Raw genomic sequence first — 20895 nt, forward strand, 5'->3', positions numbered from 1 at the left:
AGGCACAGAAGTGAAGTGAGTTCTTTAGACAGAGAGGCAAAATTTAAATTCAAACCCCGATCATCTGGCTCTAGACCCATACTCTTACAATGATTGACAAACCTTTTCTTGCTCTTAAGCACATTATACAAACTAAGCTGGTTGTAAAAATCAGTATTTTATAAATTTTTTTACATGTTGACTGAATAGTATTCACAGCTAAATAATTAAGTATGCTTTAATTACATGTCCTTCCTTCCAAAACTTTGTTTTCTGTTGAATGCTTAACAGTTGCTTTTAGTTTTAACTTGCTTAAGTTTTCTATGTATCTATCATAAAATTTTTCCCATTCTGCCACAGTTGTAAAACTCAACGTTCAGACATATCAGGTACTCTACTTACCCTTTGGGCTTCAAAACATCTTTTAGAGACCTGTGTCCTATAGTAATCCAGACAGCTTGCTCTGTAGAACTAGACCTGTTCCACAGCTGTTATGCTGGAATCTGCTTTCAATACTTCCTATGTCGAATCCTATTTCCTAAATACATGTCTTCCCCCTCCCCCACCTTGAGTGGGGTGAGAGTGGTTTAAATGCTTTCATACAAATTAACCAATACTCTTGTTCTCAGTTTTATTCTGTATGCCTATCTCCAAGGTACCTGGTAAGTCCAAAGTCTGAGCCTCCCAAGGATTATTCTTCTATGACAATTTACCTGCTTATTGTTGGCTTCACATCCTTATGGTTCAGCTTTCTCTGGCCTGCTGAATTAGGTAGTAAGGTGTCATTTATCCATTAGCTTACCTTCCAAAAATTTTGTTGTTTTCTCTTCTGTGTCTTTTATTTCTATCTCATTTTTTATCCGTAGGGATTTAAGCATTTATTTCTTTTACTGTCTTCTGGAGGGTTTAAGGAGTGAAGACAAATGTATCTTAATCTATCATTTTAACTGGAAGTCTTTATTTACCTTTAGTTTCATTTACTACTCACCATATACCTCCTACACCCTCAGGTAACCCCATATTTCCTCCTACTTCTTTATGCTGGTATCCTATTCTTCAGAAATACAAGAGTATCTCTTCTACCTGTCCCCTTAGAGCTCTAGGTCCCCTAAAAGGTAGGTATGTGTATTTCTATCACAGTTAACTGTAAAACAGCAAGTTTCTGTCAAGGAGAAGATACGTTGAAACTTTAGTGTGTTTGCAGTATACTAGGCCTACAAGTATTTGGAAACACGCAAACCATTAAAAAGGTCTTATATAACTAAAGCTCTTAAATATAATAAACTATGATCACTGTATTTCAAAAAGATCTACTCGATTATGCCGTGTCTCCTATTCTTACTTGAGAAATCTTGATCTAAATAGTTACAAATCTATGGGAACACAGAATTTTATGCAGAGCCACTAAGAAAAAGGTTTGTTAAAGATTGTATGTTCAGTACTCTTTTTTTTAAAAAAAAAGTATGGGCAGTTCTCCAACACAGCATTCTCCCTCATCCCCTTAAGGTCTAATGTATGGCTGAAGATAACCAGTGGAAAACTAGCCTAAGCAGCTGATTCCTTCCAGCATTTGTACCGGAGAAAACTGTGCAGGAGACTGTATGAAACATTTTGGGAAGTATATTAGAAGCTTGAACAACTTCTAAAATAGGGCTCAAGATATCCTCAAAGACCTGAAGCATAAAGAGGTAGGACCAACTTCACCTACACTTAGCTGAAACTCAAACTGTACTAAGTATTAATAGTATTGAAATCTTCCTTCAAAACATGGCTTCCTGGTGTTAATATGCTTAAATAAGGACACCATTCATTTGGAGGCATGTTCTAGTTTGGCAAATCTTTAATATCATACCACATGCAAAAAGAAAGCATTTCTTATTCTAATAGATAACATTACTAAGTTTCACACCTTAAATGTAAAGCTCACTCACAGACAAGAATAACTTACTTACAACTGCTTACAGTAGCATTTTACATAGAAATAAATCTCATGTGTAGAACATAATAACAATGTTCAATAACTATTTTGATAATGGAAACAATATAATTAGATTAGGAAACAATATAATTAGATTAAAATACCTACACCAAAGATAAATCCCTATTACTTAAGAATACTCACCAAAATAACCTGGCTTTATTAATAAATGAAATCCAAGAAATCTGAGTATTAGTACATTTCAAGGTTATTAGGGAAAAAAAGTCAGTCATATTTACAGATGAGAAAATTAAAGCTGAAAGAGTTCAAACTAAACAAAAAAATTACCGATAAACCAAAGCCCTAGATTATCCAAACCAAATTCTAATTCTAATGCCTGAACTACTCGTTTACAGCCAGTAAGAGAATCACTACTCAGTGTACTTAAAAGGCCCCTGGCATCTACCCCTGACCCACCCAATGCAGGGAGTGAGGGTGAGGTTCTCAGGAATCTGTACTTTAAACACCTTACCTGGGTGAATTTCAAGTGTTGACCATCTTTTTGAGAAACACTAATTAATGTAAAGGGATGATGTGTATATATGAAAAGGTAAAATATAAAAATCAATGGATATTTGTAGTCATTTTTCTAAGCACTGAGTGATCTTATAACACAACAGAAGAGCAATGGTTAAGGTCACAAGACCTAACTTCTTCAGTCCTCCTTTGGTTATCATCCATTCAGAATGCTGCAAGTCATACAAAGTTAGAGGACATTATTCTCAGACTTCGGTAAATATATTAGTAACAACCAAGAAAGAATGAGGGCAAGCTGCAACCAAGAAAGAATGAGAGCAAACTGGTCACTGCACCAGGGTTCCAGAACTAAACCTCATCTTCTAGGTCTTCATATTCAAGACCAACAGAACATTTTGGCTTGCTTACAGGAAAATTTCCTATTACTCCCCACTCCCCACACTGACCAAAACCTAGAAATCATTATTTTGACATTGCTCAGAACATTTTTGGGACTCCTTTAGAAATAGATTGCTATATTGATACATTCAAGAAAATGAGTTTTGTTGCTTTATAGAAAAACTACTTTTATCTAAAAATACCACTTGATTTTATTCAGAATTGGCTCACTGACTTCTATTTGCAGTAGTCATAATTAAAGCTACCCAAAAACATGCACCACACACTGAGAATAGCTCAAAAAATCTTAAAGAATGCTGGAAGCAATGACAACATTGTTTTAAGATATTTGCCAGATGAGCTTCTCATTATAGCCTAGCATAAGTTACCCCCCAAGTTCTTAAGTGATGCTATAACATTTGCATTTGATATCACTCCCGTGACACAAAGGCACTTTAACCTATTTGGTTTAAAAATCCTTTTAATATTAATAAACTATGGATTCTCCCCACAGAAAAAGGCACACAGGTGTTTATGGCCAAGTAAAAAAAAAATTTGGTTTAAGGTTATCTGTTCTACAAAAGCATAACTAGAAAGCTTGACAGAAAATTTCCAAATTATATAAACAACATTATATGCTATATAACCATTTCATAATATTTGGAAGCATGCTTCTCCCATAATGAGAGATACTGTGGTATAGTGGTTGCAAATATGTATTTTTCTGAATCCAGATCCACCACTTATTACCTATCCAACATTGGGCAAGTTAGTATTTAACCTCTCTAATTTCAGTTATTCCCAATGTACACATAAAAAGCATCTATGGTACATCACTGAATTTTTATGAAGACTGTATGAGGTAATTCAGGTATGGTACTGTACTTGTACAGTGCCTAGCACATAGTGTTATTTTAACAATTATTGGATTAAGCTACTCCACTTTTAAAAGGGTACTTTGGAATAATTTACTAAAAAGTCAAAACAAAACGAATCTTTGTTTCTGAGGTAAACTGACAGTTCTATTTTAATGTGAAACTATGGAGCATAGAAGATCACATAGTAATTTTCATGACATGAAAACTCTTAGCAATCATTTATTCATGTTTAAAGGATATCAGCTTTGCTTAGCTACAGACAATAATTATTCATTCTGAAGATATGGTAAACTTCCACAAACATTTTCTTCTTTAAATATGTATTTCCATGTACATACTATCAGGTGTTTTCTAGCTTATGTCTCTTTAATAGAAATCAGCTAAAATTTGTAAATCAAGATCTCTAAATTAGACCACTAAATTTAATAAAGTAATTAAAGAAAGCAAATCATTAACAAGAATAGCATTCTCAAATTCACCTTTTTAACTGGCCTGTAAGACTAACTAAAGGTACATGCTGAATCCTTACATGCATGAAAGTATCAGGAAAGATTTTTGTTCAACACTATGTCAAATTCAGAAAGTTTGCCTTAGAATGACTGGTATATTTAAGAGCGTATTTTAACAGGAAAATCAGGACTAGATCTCAGAACAAATATGCATCTATTACAGAGTATTTCCCCCCATTCAAGGATATACCAATACATCACAATAGATAAATTCCCCATAAACTCATTATGGACATTACTTTCTATGCAAAGTTAGTACAGATGAAGGCTACACAGTGTAAAACGGACCCCTCTTTTAAAGTCACATACAGATCATTTAGCTTCAATGAAATATAATTTCTTTTTGAAAAAGACTTAATTCAAATAATTTTGTCTATATGGAAGCAAAACAGAAAAATGAACAAACCATAAACCACCCAGACATGTACTAAAGTAAGGATGGACACTCAGATTTGTCAGGTACATATCGTCTTTGGCCTTTAATATATTTACTGTATTTAGTTAAACTATCAACCCCCTTTCGCCATTTTGTGCTTTAATAGCATGTGCCTGATAAAGCTGGGCCAAAGACAATCTCAATGAATGGTTCTCAAACTTGAGTGTGCATCACAACTGCCCAGAGGACTTACTAAAACACAGATGATCTGGGCCACCACATAGATTGGTTAATTATGTCTGAAGCAAGCCCAAGAACTTGCATTTATAATAAGTGATACAGATGGTCCTAGCCAAGGATTATTTTTGGAACCACTGGTCTAAGGCAGTGGTTCCAAACCACTGTGCCAGACTCTGAGCTTTTACATGGCTCTCAATCATGGCTGCACACTAGAAGCACAGGGGAACTTTTCAAAACACCAGTGCCTTGGAGGTCCCTCAGATCAATCATACCAGAAGTTCTGAGGGTAGGTTCTATAGGCACTGATATTTTTTAAAGCTTCCTAGAAAACTGATATACAGGGTCCGGCAAAAATACACCCCCCCTTTTATCACAAAAATCTATTACAAAATCATAAGCATGTGATTCTGTAACATAACAATAGCACACTCAAGCACACCATATGACATTTTAAATGCAATGTTCAAATTAAAACTATAAATTATTACACCCATATTACTGCCCTACCAACCACACTCAAGCAGGTCTTACTTCTGCCAGACTCTGTATAGTCAGTGTTGAAAACTAGTTAATTCAAATGCATCTAAATCCCTTAAAAACAGAAGTTTCTTAGTACAAAAGCAGGAAAAGGATTATTCAATAGGGTAGACTCAGCTGTTCTACAAAACCCTAGTTTAACTCAAGAGAAGAAGTTGTAGGTGTGCTGCTGTCTTTAAATCTCAAAAGTCTAAAGCAAGTCTTGAGAGGTCATACAAAATGGTTGACCTTTGAAGGCAACATAACTGTGGGCTGCTACCAATCACACGTACCATGTTTATGCTGAGTGGCAATTTTGCATATTGGTTAACTATCAGGCTCTGAAGTCAGATCATTTAATAGATGTGATCTTTGGAAACTTAATTAAACATGGCTTCTTCATGTAGGAATATAATTAACACTATATTTACGCTAAAGATTACATGAACATCCATGTAAAAGCTCAGAGTCTGGCACACAAGATTTAATGTGATCTAATTGCTATAAGCCATGCCACAGATATAGAAACTATGAGAAACACTAAGGAAATCAATGTCTTTTTCCCACTCTATTTCTTCCCTTTGGTCAACACTGTGTCTCCATCAAAATGTCTTCAAGATCTCTCCTCTTACAAGACCAGTCACAGAGTCCTCAAAAAATTTTTATTTTGATAGAGGGGAAGGAAGGGAGAAAGAGAAACACCAATCGGTTGCCCCTCGCACACCCCCAACTGAGGACCTGGCCCGTAATCCAGGCATGTGCCCCTACCAAGAATAGAATCAGCAACCCTTCCATCCATAGGACGGTGCTCAATCTACTGCACCACACCAGCCAGGAAGAAAATTTTTAAACTTTCACAGTATAAGCTTACTATGAAATAAGGTAAAATTCTATGTTTTCTCACTCTTTTTAAATTGATCATTTAACCACTGCGTGATTTCTAAATGCCTGTATTACACCTTGACATTTGCCATTTCTGAATTCCCTGTCCCTTGTTTCTGTCCAAAATACCACTAAAAACACAGGTTTCAATCAAGCACAGTCTCTCCCCTGTAATGACAACTCTGGGAGGAAAAAAGCTCTCCCCCCAGCCAAGTTGCGAATGCCCTCTAATGGGGTGCTTTCAAAAAAAACTTAAAGAGGATTTAGGAATCATTTGGAATCTAAATCTCTAAAGTCTAAATATAACATTCCTACTGTCAACTCTTTCTCCCCAAGTACTTCCTTGGCTGGCTGAGTTCTAAAAACTACAAGAGTCTGCTAAGACAAAGGTGACAAAAGATGCATGGTTACGGAATAGCAATCAGAAAGAAAATCCCACAAATATCTTTGTCCCAGGAACTTTGATATTAACTCCATGTCTGCTTTATATAGATATTTTTTGCATCAAGATGTGAATCAAAGTTGACAAGCTTAATCTAGGCCTTATGATTGACAAACTACAAAATCTTCATAAGAAGCACTCAATAATTTAGTCCATGTTCATCAAGGAATCTACAGTGACCCTTGCAAACAATAGAACTCAATCATAAAACATTTCAAACAAATCTCTTTTTATGAGCTCAACAATGTTTGTATCTGATTCTGAAAGGAAAAAAATGGAGAAAAATGATGAAATTATTTCATTTACATTTTAGAACAATGTCCACTACTAGATTTTGGACTTTTGGGGGGTTGTTTTTGAAACCCCTCTACCTAGGAATAATATATCATAAATCTGTAATACCTACCATTCCTCAGATTAAAAAGTGTTTTCAACTGTCTGATCTATCTACAGTAGGGGCTGAAGATACAGGAGTGTATGTACCTAATTATTTTGCTCTGGGCCAGCAACAAGCTCATTACAAAGATTGAGAATTCATCTGGTCTGGTAATATGTTAGCTCTATAGGTCACTATGAAATAGCTTTTTAAACCATGCCATTTTAAACTGACAAACACTGTATATCCTAAAAGAATTCCTGAGGCAAGTTCCCTGGTACCATATCCGATACTTCTCTGCTTTGGTTCAATGACGTGTTCAAATTGCACTACTGTACTCTGAGATTTGGTGATATGATTATTAATGAAGCAGATTAATTTTCAATTTATGTTCAAAGGTTACTTTCAGCTTAAGGTAGAAGAAAAATGAAGTTATTTCACTGAGCAAAATAATACTTAATTGGTATTGTAAACAGAATGGTATGATACCCTATAAGTACCTAAAGCCTATTCATTAAGTTAAAGCACAAAAAAATTACCTAAGAGATACTACCTTGGAAGCAAAAGTTATACTGAACTAAGAGGTCACCTAATCCAATCACTCCAACTTTAAAAAGCTCTCTTTGCAATATAACATCTCTACTGATTCTCCCAGCCTATGGTTAAAGATGGCCAATGTATATTTATTGACTACTTCTCAGGGCAGACTATTTTCTGTCTTTAGAGATCTGACTGGTAGAAAGTTTAGGTTATCCTGAAACTCACTAAACAGAGCTTTTAAAATATGAAATCTATCAGGATCCAAATCTTTTCAAGCTACATATTTAGAGTTCCTTAAGCTACTCTTCATGATGGTTTTACATGATCACATTTTTGGTTCTATTCTAAGGATGCACCATGTTGTGGTCAATATTGTTCTTAAAGCACGGAAGAAGAAAAACATTCCAAGTAGGGAATAACCAGCCTCATAAAATAGCAGAATCACTGGGATTGTTCTAAATACCCTATTTCTGATAAAATATCCTTACAATAGAACTATTTGATAGCCACATTCTATTGACCCACTTGGAGCTTACTACTGAATAAAAATCTCTAATTCTACTGCTTAAGCCATACACTCCAAAAGCTCTTTTCAATGCATCCTCCAGTCAAGGAAGTAAGAACTTGTTTAATAACTCGTTGAAATGAGTATGTACTTTACAGTAGTTTCTAACTTACTTTTCTAATAACCACAAAGAATGAAACTTGAACACGATTTGTTATCACATCCATACTGGGTCACTATGTTTCTTTCTAGGTGCTTACACCAGGCTTTTTTTTTTTTTTTTTAAATTTGAGACTCTTATCTAGTTCATCTATTTTATTTATTTTATACTTAACTTCATAAAGTTCTTTTCTCTTTTTACTTTTTAAAAGATTTTATTTATTTATTTTTAGAGGGAGGGTAAGGAGGGAGGCAACAAAAGGGAGAGAAACATTGACATATAAGAGAAACAACGATTGGTTGCCTCTTGCATGCCCTTAATTGGGGACATGGCCCCCAACCCAGGCAAGTGACCTGACTGGGAACTGAACCAGTGACCTTTGGTTCCAAGGCTGGTGCTCAACCCACTAAGTCATACCAGCCAGGGGACTCCTTTCTCTTTTTAAAGAAAAGAATGAATAATAAAAAAATAATGAGGGCTTCTGGCCAAGATGGAGGCATAGGTGGACACACTGTGCCTCCTCACACAACCAAAATTAAGAAAATTTAGAAACAAACAAACAAAAAAAAACCAACCAGAACAGACAGAAAATTGAACTGTACGGAGGTCTGAACAACCATTCATCCAGACCAGTAAGAGGGGTGGAGTCGGCAGCCAGTGGAGAGGGGTTGCGGCAGGAAAAAGCTGTGGCTGACAGACCCCGGAGCGTGAAGGTGGTGGCTAGCAGACCCCGGTGGCAGACCCCAGGCGTGGGGAGGGCATGGGGAGGCAATGAGCAGACCCAGTGAGGTGCACAAGGCAGCTGGCTGTCCACAGTCACACATTCACACGCAGATAAACCAGGTGAAAGTGGACAGCAAGACAGACTGCGCAACCCAGGGCCCCAGCGCCAGGAAATAAAGCTTAAAAGCACTGATTGAAAACACTTGTGGAGGTTGAGGTGCCAGGAGAGACTCCCAGCCTCACAGGCGAGTTCACTGGAGAGACCCAGGGGGTCCTAGAATGTACACAAGCCCACCAACCCAGGAATCAGCACCAGAAGTGCCCAATTTGCTTTTGGGGCAGAGGGGACTGACATCCCACAGAGAGCAGAGCAGGTGCCATTGTTCCCTCTCTGACCCCGCCTCCACATACAGCATCACAACCCAGCAACTGGGTTGACCCACCCTGGTGAACACCTAAGGCTCCGCCTCACTACGACAGAGGTGCAACCAGGCCCCCACCTCCCAAAAAGGCTCAAACGGAATAACAAATCAAAGCCTCAGAGCCAAAACTTTTAAGCGACCAAGAGATAGCCAACCTATCAGACGCACAGTTCAAAACACAGGTGATCAGCATGCCCACGGAACTGGTTGATTTTGGTCACAAATTAGATGAACAAATGAAGGCTACAATAAGTGAAATGAAGAAAAAGGCACATGGAACCAATAGTGATGGAAAGAAAACTGGGTCTCAAATCAATGAAGTGCACCACAAGGAAGAAAAAAAAAACAGAGTCAGAAAAGAATGAAGAAACAAGAATTCAAAAACATAAGGAGAGGCTTAGGAACCTAACCTCCAAGGTATCTTTAAATGTTCCAACATCCAAATTACAGAGGTACCAGAAGAAGAAGAGAAAGAGCAACAAGTGGAAAAGTTATTTGAACAAATAATAAAGGAGAACTTCCCCAATCTCGAAAAGGAAATAGACTTCCAGGAAGTCCAAGAAGCTCAGAGAGTCCCAAAGAACTTAGACCCAAGGAGGAACACATCAAGGCACATCATAATTACATTACCCAAGATTAAAATGAAGGAGAGAATCCTAGAAGCAGCAAGAGATAAGGGGACAGTCACCTACAAAGGAATTCCCATCAGACTGTCAGCTGATTTCTCAAAAGAGACCTTGTAGGCAAGAAGGGGCTGGAAAGAAGTATTCCAGGTCATGAAAGGCAAGGACCTACATCCAAGATTACTCTATCCAGCAAAGCTTTCATTTAGAATGGAAGGGCAAATCAAGTGCTTCCCAGAGAAGGCCAGGTTAAAGGAGTTCATCATCACCTGCCCCTTATTAAATGAAATATTAAAGGTACTTATCTATAAGAAAAAGAAGATAAAAAATGTGAACAGTAAGAAGATATCAAACTCACAGTTATTAACAACCACACCTAAAAGAAAAACAAAAACAAACTAAGCAAACAAGTAGAACAGGAACAGACTCACAGAAATGGAGATCACATGGAGGGATAGCAACAGGGGAGTGGGAGGGGGAGAGAGGGGGAAAAGGTACAGAGAATAAGTAGCATAGATGGTAGGTAGAAAATAGGAAGGGGGAGGGCAAGAATAGTATAGGAAATGTAGAAACCAGAAAACTTGTATGTATGATGCATAGACATGAACTAAAGGAGAGAATGTGGGTGGGACGAAGTGTGCAAGGTGAAGGGGAGTGAAGAGGGGTAAATGGGACAACTGTAATAGCATAATAAAATATATTAAAAATAATGAAAATAAGAGAATAATATTTACCTACCATTAAGTTTCTGTTATCTTTTATTTCTTAAAGAAAGTTCAACCATCATTCTCTTTAAGTTGCCAGCACTGAATAATACATTTAATTCCATCATGAAAAATTATGTAGGACAGATAATTTCAGTCCTCATGAATACTGGACTTAGACTCTTTTACCAACATTCATTCTAATCAAGACAACTTTCTCATTTTAAAAAACAACAAACATAAAGTGATTTTAAAAAATCACTTAGGTACTGTGATTTGAGCTCTGTTACATGAAACTCAGGCCTACACCTTGGAAGGTCTTACTCCAAAACTAAGGGCCTCTGAAACTGTAAAAATTTAATAAACCTTAGTTCATTTAGTGTTTCAAGCTTTTTACCCTATTTATATGCTGTGCCATTCTGTACAATACTTCTTGCCAAAGAATAACTTCTTTATTGACCAGAATCAGACCCTCGGTAGTAGTCTTCCTAATTATTTATTCTATTCAAGAAATAAAACTCAAATCAAGAACTCTACTTGTTGAGAGCAAATATACAGATAGCTAAAGGCCCCCATACTATAGTTTCTTGACTCTTTGCAATGGTGTTCAGTAACCCAGAGACTAATTGCTAATAATGAACAAATTATTCCAGCCTCGATTTACCAATATTGTCAGTCCTGGCCAATCTCAGATCTTAACAGTCATCTGGTTATTAGTTCTATTACCATCTACTATGGTAAAAAGCAGGATAGCTCATTTGAAACAAGCCTTGTTGTCAAGTTAGCCACAATCATTCAAGAAATATCAGAAAAGTTAATATTAAAAGGAACCTACTTTTGATCCCTTTTCAGGTATCCTGAAAATCTGAGTGAACGCCAAAGACTTTTATACCATTTTTGTGGTAGGAAAAATCACAACCACTTTAGGATCTTGAACTCTTATATGTGATAAGGATTTGGTAGCATAGTATTTTGCATACATATTAAGGTGTCACTTGACTGAGGACTTAAGTCCATTTAGTGTGTCAAATAAATACTAAATCTGTCACAATAGTAACTTTTATATTAAGATTTTGCAAATAGGTAAAGAAAATTCAGTGTAGAATCAAGGTAAGTTCTTAATACTGTCTTCATACAAGCATTTAAAAATATTTCATTGGGGGAGAGAAACTGAGTAGTTACTGATGCATATGTTTTTGGAGACGTGGAGGAGATAAATATGTTCTAAAATTAGCATGTGGTAATGCACTACCCTGTGAATATACTAAAAATCAATGGATTGTACCCTTTAAATGAATAAATTGTGAATTATCTCAACAATAAGCTGTTTAAAAATACTTCAATCTCACTCTAACAGGTATTATACTAATGTTACTATATGCTTTCTAAAATATTAAAATATAGATAAAAAAAGATTATAGAGGAAGAAACAAAGAGAAACCCTTACTATATTAAACCAGGTATTAGGATACCAAAAACAACAAATCACCTAGAAGTCAGAGATAACTGAGTGTTACGAAGCCCTTATATTACAACCACTAAACAAAACAAATAGACCCCCAAATGATTTATTCAAAAAGACTATTGTTTGAAAGCAATCTTGAAATGGAAGGCTTTGCTTCTATAAACAAAAATATGAATGAATTCCTCAATAGCATGAGCACTTACTCATCATACTCGATATGATAAATAACGTCTTCATCAGCAGCAACAGAGTCTGAATTAGAAGTAGAGGGTACACTGTCCAATTTATTTGTGTTCTCTTTGGAATTATGATTTACATTTCCTTTAGTCCTTTTATAAGAACTGCTACTCTTCAGTGGAGTTTTGCCACGTGAATGTCCATTAGTAGCTCTGGTAACACTATGTATACGTGCTTCGAACCAAGCACCAAGGCCGACATCTCTGGCATCCACCAATTCATTTACCTAAAAAGAGTTTAAAATTAGTTAGTGCTTCAAAAACTTTAATATATAACTCAGGTTATTTTATGGTTATCGTGGTTAACAATATTAGCAGCTACTCAGGTTTAAACTAATTTCAAAGATTAGATCAAAACTATTCTTTTCGTATTATACTGTAAATCTGTTATATACTAATACAAAAATTAACTTTACTCCAAATTTTCTTTAATGAAATGGTTGTTTTTTTTACTACTCCCATGTCTACATTGACTTTTTTCTTTTTTAATCCTCACCCAAGGATATGTTTATTGACTTTAGAGACAGAGGAAGGGGAGGAGGAAGAAACACTGATGATGTAAGAGAGAAATATCGATTGGTTGCCTCCTGTACATGCCCCAAATGGGGAATCAAACCTGCAACCTTTTGGTGCAGCGGAGGATGCTCCAACCAACTGAGCCACTGGCCAGGGCTCTACATTTGACTTTAAAAAAATATAATTCTTATGTACCCAAGGGTGTTCTGCAACGTCATTCAGTTAAGAATGTCACCAACAAAAAACCAGGACTTCAAAGTGTTATGATTGTGTTATTAATCTGTCCCATTAATTTCTTCTGAATCTTAAAGATAACTTACAGTAAGGTATTAAGCAGAAAACTAAAAAAAAATGAGGGAACTGCGCACATGTACAAATGGAAGAACTTAGTAAATCCTTATAAAAAAATGGGTAAGTTCTACTAGTAACTCACTAGTAAATGCATTATTTAGTACACCCCCCAAACAAAGGTAAAATATAAAAAGAACAGAGCTGTAAGATGTAAAAGAGATATAGTTAAGTTTAGTGGGTAATCCAGAATTACACTATGCAATGTAATAAAAGGAAAAGCAGTATACCAGAAGAGTTACAATATGGAAACTGGTTTAAAAAACAAACAAACAAACAAAACAAAACTCTTGTAAAAAATCCGAGGAAATTGATGTAAAGATCAAAGTCCTTTCAGGAGCAATAATCAAAAGACATCCCTTTAACTTTTTTAAAAAGCCTATTAAAAAGAAAGAAAATGGCATCACTAATACTAGATCATCACCAAGTCAAGCTAGGTCCTCCTGAGGGTGTAAGAGACTACTTAAGGTATCCAAAAGAATTGTGACAGATGGGGTAGGGGTAAGGGGGCAGAGTATATACTAAAAATACCCATTGTTGGATATTATGCAAGGCTCCTTTATTTAGGCTTGGATAACTCTAGCAACCTTAATAATTAATAATTGCTATTTTACAAGATAAGGAAACAAAGGCTTACAAGTTAACTTGTTCCATCCAGTGAAAGCTACTAAAATGTAAAGCTATGATTTGAAGACATTTTGACCTTGAAGTTTATGTTTTTGCCACAAGATGAAAAGCAGGTAAATAGGAACTTCAAAGGTTAAGTGGTGAACTAAGAAACATATTAAAAATATAAAAAGGTTTCAAACCATCAAACTAATATAGAAAGTAGAGGGAATACAGACAAAACAAAAAATTATTAACTATCACTATCAGAAAAGGTACCACATTTGACCAAAACAATTGAATGTTGTGAACACAGTAGCAGTGAAACATCTTTATAGTTATATTTCATAGTTATATTAAACTATGAAAGACATAGTTTAATATAACATTAAGAATGAAGAATTTAGAAGAAAAGGAAAAGACCTAAGGGCCAACTAGGCTAAACACTGCAAAGATTAGAGATGGAACATGGTATATATTGCATAAATTAACTCATGCATTAAACAGACACAGCGTCTTTTGTTTGTTAACAGCTATTGTCCAGTTTAAAGACTTTAATTTCTTACAGGCAACACTAGCTAAAACAAAAAATAATGTTAAGGTCTATCATACTTAGGAGAATAAACTGAGGCTACTACTCTTTCACAGCAAGATGTAAGACGTTTCATATAGCACTACACATTATTATTCTAGAAGAGAATGGAGCACATTTGGTATGAAAACAGTCATAGCAAAAATACATTTAACAACGTAAACCTCATTGGGGAACAGTTTAAGGTACAGATGAAATATTTAATCTGAATATTAAAAATAAGAAACTAGCATGTAGCCCTGGCTGGGCAGCTCAGTTGGTTAGTGTGTTGTCCTGATATACCAAGATTGTGGGTTTGATCCCCACTCAGGGCACCTATGGGAAGCAACCAATGAAAGCATGGATAGGTGGAGTAACAAATCACAATGTTTCTCTCTAAAAATCAGTAAATTAAAACCAGAAAGAAACTAGCATGCAAATCTAGTGTCTGGATACCTTAGTATTTGACAATACAGTTAGAGTTAACTGAAACCTAAGTCAATCTAAAAATACTGCTACCACTTAAATATCACACCTCAGAGAACTTATCAGCTCATAAAGATAAGGCATTCTTTTGAGTAACCCTAGATTTATAACTGGAAACAAGAACTACAAATTCTTCTATTAAGTATAACCATTCATGATATGCATATAAACGGTGGGGAAAAAGGCTTTTAAATTCAAAAATCAAGTTTCTGCACATTACACAGACATATGTATGCCAAATTTGAATGGGTCAAAGTGCCTACAAGAGGTTTAAGTTCTTCTGTAAAGCCTGGGGATTGAAGAGATGGTTCAGAAGAGAATACTTAAACTTGTATGATTAACTTGAAAACAGAGGATACCGCCACGGTAACTTTCTTAGTATCCAGTTGAAATTAAGAACTAAAAAGTATGTCCAAAGCCACAATACATACGTAGGGTTCACCTCAAGAGTGAACCCTAATGTAAACTATGTTCTTTGGGTGATGCTGTGTCAATCAGTTCTAACAAATGCACCACTCTGGTGGGTAAGGTTGATAATGAGGAAGGATATGCATGTGTCAGTAGGTGAAATCTCTGTACTTCTCATTTAATTTTGCTGTGAACCTAGGACTTCTAAAATGTAAAGTCTATTTTTAAAAAAAGGAAAAGGAAAAAAATCTAAAAGTAGTCAGAAAAGAGCAATAAAAGAGACAGACAAAATGATAAAGAGGAGAATAATATGTTTGTGTGTGGGGGGGCCTCAATTGCACCTATGGACTTTAATTTGTGGAGGTAACTGACAAGCATGGAGAGGCTAATGCCACTTGAAGAATTACCTGCATTTCCAAAGAGAATGCAGCATTCCAGGCAGGGTCAAAAAGGGAAAGCACCAGGTTTGGTCAGAAGGAGCATGGAAAGCATTGTCCAGAGACTATTGCTGTCTTCCATGTAAAAGGCAAGGCAGGATAGAGAAAATGGTTTATGATTGGCTAACCTGAATAATGCTGTCAGGCTCTGGGCTATAGGGGTGATCTCTAGTTGCCTGGTAGTTGACCCTGGGTGGTTAGAGCACAGGAATATTGGTTGGTATGAAAGAGTTAGATAAAGAAGATAGCTGGGGTTGTAGAGTCTGGATTGGTTCATAGTTGCTTACTGTTTCTTCCCACCTAGCCCCAAAATAAAGTCTATCCTTAGCTAACAAGCCAAACACTCCAGAAGATGTTAAAACATCGTAAGAGAGAACAACAAAAAAAACCCCAACTCACACAATTCATGGGTCACCTCAAAAGGTGTTTGAGCTGACAAGTCCTAAGTTTAAAAAGAAAGCCCAATCATATCAATCTAAGCCTAAGATCTGAATTTATCAATGTCAAAAATGTAGCCATTTAGAGAAGAGTCTTCCATGTCCAAGTATTTGACAGATACATCTACAGATATATATCTGTAGATAATCTAAGTATGGAACACAAACAGAAATCATTAAAAAATAAAACAATACCAATAGCAAATATTTGAGGATGTACTATATATGCTGGTATACTGTTTTTTGGGGGATGGAAAGGGAGGATAATACTTCTAGACACTTTTTATGTCCTGTGGAAAACACACCAGCTCTACAAATAAACACAGGTGTAACTCCTTGTCTATTACCTACTAGGTATAACCTTGGACAAGTTACTTAAGCTGTCTCAACCTCACCTTTTTTATAAAATAACATACTTAGTGTTAGAAAGTATGGGGATGTGGACCTAAGCCACCACCTATGCTGGAACAAAGAAGGTATACGTCACCCACTAAACACCTGACCACGAGAATCCTCGTATCAGAAGCAACTGAAGCACAGCCAGTGGCATCCTGCTGGAAGCCAGTTGAATCCACACCGCGCCCTCCCCTCTCCTGCAAGCTTTCTAAAGAATCGGCCCTCCTGATCAGATACCCAGGATACCTGTAGCAGATCAGCAGATCACCCTGGGGTGACTCACCCTCCCCCAGGGGTCTTCTACAACCTTAAAAGCCCTTGTACCCTCTCCCTTGGGTCTGCCATCACAGTGTCCCACCTGGAATAAAAGCCCTTAATTGGAGTTTTCTGGCTCTGGGTCCTTTCTTAACCACCTCAGCTACTTAACAGTTAGCAGGGTTATTTTAGGTGACAAAATGCAAATGACGTACCAATTTAGCAGCACATAGTAGGCACAAATGAACAACCACCTCCTTCCATGAAGTATCAATTATGTTCAATGCTAAGACTCATTAAAACTCAAGAATATCATCTCATTGCCATACTCTGCTTAGTAAACATACTAGCAGTTTACTGTTATGTACATTACCTCCTTTAAAATTACAATATAAAGTTATTCTTATTTTCCAATGAGATTCATAAGTGGAATATACTTGCCCTCAGGAGATAACACATCTAAAAGTGGGGGCTAAGATGATAAAGGTTTCTCCAACTCTGACCTTGATTTTCTGATTATATACCATATTTCTTCAGTTACAAATCAAAATGCAATATGTTCCATTTACATGAAGTTCAGAAAGAGGAAAATCAGGATGCACACACAAGTTAAAGTTTCTTAAGAAGTTTTTAAAGGGTTAATAGGATAAAGTTAATAAAAAGCAAAGAAATGATTAGAAGTTTGGATAGTTATAATAGGGAAGAAGGAGTTATAATCAATAGAGGGCACATATGAAGTTCCTGGGGAAAATTACTCTATTTCTTAGTTTGTGTGGTGTTTATGGACATTGATTTCATATTTCATTAAGCCCCTTTTTTAAAAAAAATTATCAATTAAGTTTCATACTAAAAAAGGTTAAATATCAAGCAGAGTTGTTTTGCAGATAAAAGTCAGGAAATACTAAGATATCGTGATTTTTTACTTAGTGCTAATTATTAGTAATTTTCCTTTCTGTTTTGTATGAGTGTAAGAAAACACATAAGATGTTTAGCAGTGACAGACACATAGCTAGGAAAAAAAGCTTACTATCCTAAAAGCTTACTACCATCAGTATAAATAGATATTATTTAGGCAATGATGATAGTCATCTCAAAGTAGGATCTAATGTGAGTCATACAAAGCTCTCTACACCCAAAAGCCAAAATTAACATCTCAAAAGTCCACCTTGTTTCAGAAAAATAAATTACTTTCTAAAGTCAGTGTCATCCAATTTGTGTTATACAATGGGAATGAGTGGACCCAGCCTCTGCACAATCTTCCACAGCATCTCCAAAGGTGAAGTGATACTTAGTTTCTTACTACATATGAAAAGATATTTGAAACTGACCAAATATTGCTCTAAGTCACCAAATAGAAAAAGAACAATGATACTGGATTATAATTTCAGATTAAAATTTCATTTTAATGTATTAAGTTTAGTGTTTACCTAATGCTGACTTGAAAATTCTCTTTTTGTACCTACCTATTATGAGGTCCAAAGACAATTTTATACAAAAGGAAGGAAAAGCCCCAAAACTTATTGGCTCAACCATAAAAATTTTTTACTTACAGAGAGCTCTTATGTCTATAAAAGGAAAATCTTTGCAAAGCAAAAGTGACACACATAAGAATTCAAGATAAAGGTGGGAAAAAGCCTCCCAATTTTTAAGTGCTAGAAACAACTAAATGAAATTTTAATATGTTTACTATAGAGACCTACTCTAAGGATAATAGACAAAATTAAAGCAAATTCAAAATAAATCAATTAAAAAGTAGCAGCTTATACTGGCCAGGTAGCTCAGTTGGTTATAGCATCATCTGGATATGCCAAGGTTGCAGGTATGATACCCAGTCAGGGCATAGACGAGAATCAACCAATGAATGCATAAATAAATGGAAGAACAAATCAATGTTTCTTCCTCCCCCCCCCCCCTGCAATTCTTCTCTCTCTAAAACCAATTTTTTTAAAGTAGCAGCTTCTCAGCATTTTCAGGTTAGCTAAAAATAAATATCTAATAAAATTCCACAAAGGCAGGGGGCAATATCATTTGCTTACCTCTCTATTTCTAATACCTAGTACACATATATACTACATATTCAAATATTCATTCAATGAATAAAGTATCCAGAAAGAAGGTCACTAGTCCAAATTTCAAATACCTATGACAATTACTGAGCTTCACAAAAAAAAAAAAAAAAAAAAAAAAAAGCAATCCGTAAATCTGTGTTAGACTCTTGAACTAACAAAAAAGGTTAAATGCACCTTTGGCTAAATGTGTTTACAAAACATAGTAGCCTTTTGAGAATTTAAGTGCTGGGTTCACAAATGTTTCTAAATGAAGAAGGAGAGACAATGTAAAATTTACCAACCAACTTTGTAAAACTCAGAAACCACTGTATTGGGATTTGAAACCAAGTCTAATGACAAAGCTAAGGTCCTTAACATCTTTGCTACTTATTAATACAAAATATAAGAGATGTTAAAAAGAAAAGGTGCCAGAAGTAGTTGATAGCCAAAGAACTAACACTGAAAATAAAGAGCAAGGATGTGGTGAGGGAAGTAGTTTTTCATAATGCACTTCTAAATTAGATTTGGGGGAGGGGATATGACAGGGTGTTGAGAAGTGTGTTAAAGAATTTAAATTGACCAAAACTGGTTAACCTTGATTAATCCCTGATCTGTAGATATATACATAAACTGGTCTTCCTATGAGAACAAATTCATATCTTCACTGTCCAAAACAACTCAAAAGTATCAGCTTCTAAACTGCTGCCCTTAACCAAAGTTAAAAATAGTGTAAGATTAAAAATTTAAAGATTAATATAAACAGATGGTTACATAAATATTGACATATGGATATACAAGAGTTACTATACATACATATATTTCCTTGCTCTGTCAGCTAAGTGACGACTCCCGTAGCAAGGAGCACACCCTGGAGTCTGGCTTGGTTTCTAATACCATTCTCCAATTAAGGAGCCAAGGCTCCTTGGAGATAGGGTTGATTCCAGGACTGGAGCATGAAATACACAATATGAGCCTGGTGGTCCTTCTAGCACCAGAAAGTGCTTTAACAAAAAAACAAGAAACAAAACAAAAAACCCACAATAATGAGGGTTTGTCATAGGGACACAGGAAAAAAGGTCCATACTAATGTAAATAAATGGCTGACTAAATAAATAAAGCAGAAGAGATCAGTCTCCCATGTGGAAGAATTCCCAATAATTTTTGTAGATAATTTGCCCTCAAGGAAGTGAAGTACTAATCTATCCATTTTGTGGGCTACGAATATATAGAGACTTCATCTCAAAGGTTACATATAGTATGAAAAGGGGTGCAGGGGATGGGAGTGGGAGAGTAACTTCACAGTGAAGAAACCTGACAAACACTACCTCAGCCAGGTAACTAAAGTTCACAGTGATAAGTTACTACTGATGTAAACCTAAGTTATAATTAGTAAATAGAATATTGATAGTACATGCCCCTAGTATGATACAATGAAAACATCACTTTATGTTCTTCCTCCCAAAAATATTCAAATCCAGTCTAATGATGAGGAAAACAATGGACAAATATTAACAGATGGACATTTTACAAAATGCCTGACCAGTACACCTCAAAACTGTCAGTGTCATCCATCAAAATCAAAGTCTGACAAACTGTCACAGTCAAGAGGAGCCTATGGAGATGTGACAACTATTTAGTATAACACTAATGTAAATGTAATGTGGTATCCTAGATGGAATTCTGGAACAGAAAAGGGATATTAGGTAAAAGCTAAGGAGATATGGTTCATTAATTTTAACAAATGTACCATATTAATGTAAGATGTTAATAAAAGGGCAAACTGGGCATAGAAAACATGGAAACTAGTATCTTTCCAACTATGCTATAAATCTAAATTTTTCTAAACTAACAAGTTATTTAAAAGTAACAATGTGAAAAAATATCAATGTAGAAAGTATCTGATAACTGAAGAGGGATGAAATCAATGAGTAATAGAAAACAATATGGCAAGTGGGCTTTCAATATTAACGTCCCTGTC

The 20895-nt window shown here is 35.7% G+C and overlaps 1 protein-coding gene across 3 annotated transcripts in view; it reads right to left on the reverse strand.

The window, feature by feature from the left end:
• UHRF2 (ubiquitin like with PHD and ring finger domains 2) overlaps positions 1 to 20895 on the reverse strand; it is an 82688-nt gene that overhangs the window by 52167 nt on the left and 9626 nt on the right. For all 3 annotated transcript variants that reach the window (XM_036021655.1, XM_036021656.1, XM_028528985.2), the window contains exon 3: positions 12377 to 12636. In XM_036021655.1, coding sequence (XP_035877548.1) covers positions 12377 to 12636 — 260 coding nt within the window. The remainder of the gene's footprint in view (positions 1 to 12376; positions 12637 to 20895) is intronic.

Source organism: Phyllostomus discolor, chromosome 3 (genome assembly GCF_004126475.2).
Source record: "Phyllostomus discolor isolate MPI-MPIP mPhyDis1 chromosome 3, mPhyDis1.pri.v3, whole genome shotgun sequence".
Classification (NCBI taxonomy): domain Eukaryota; kingdom Metazoa; phylum Chordata; class Mammalia; order Chiroptera; family Phyllostomidae; genus Phyllostomus; species Phyllostomus discolor.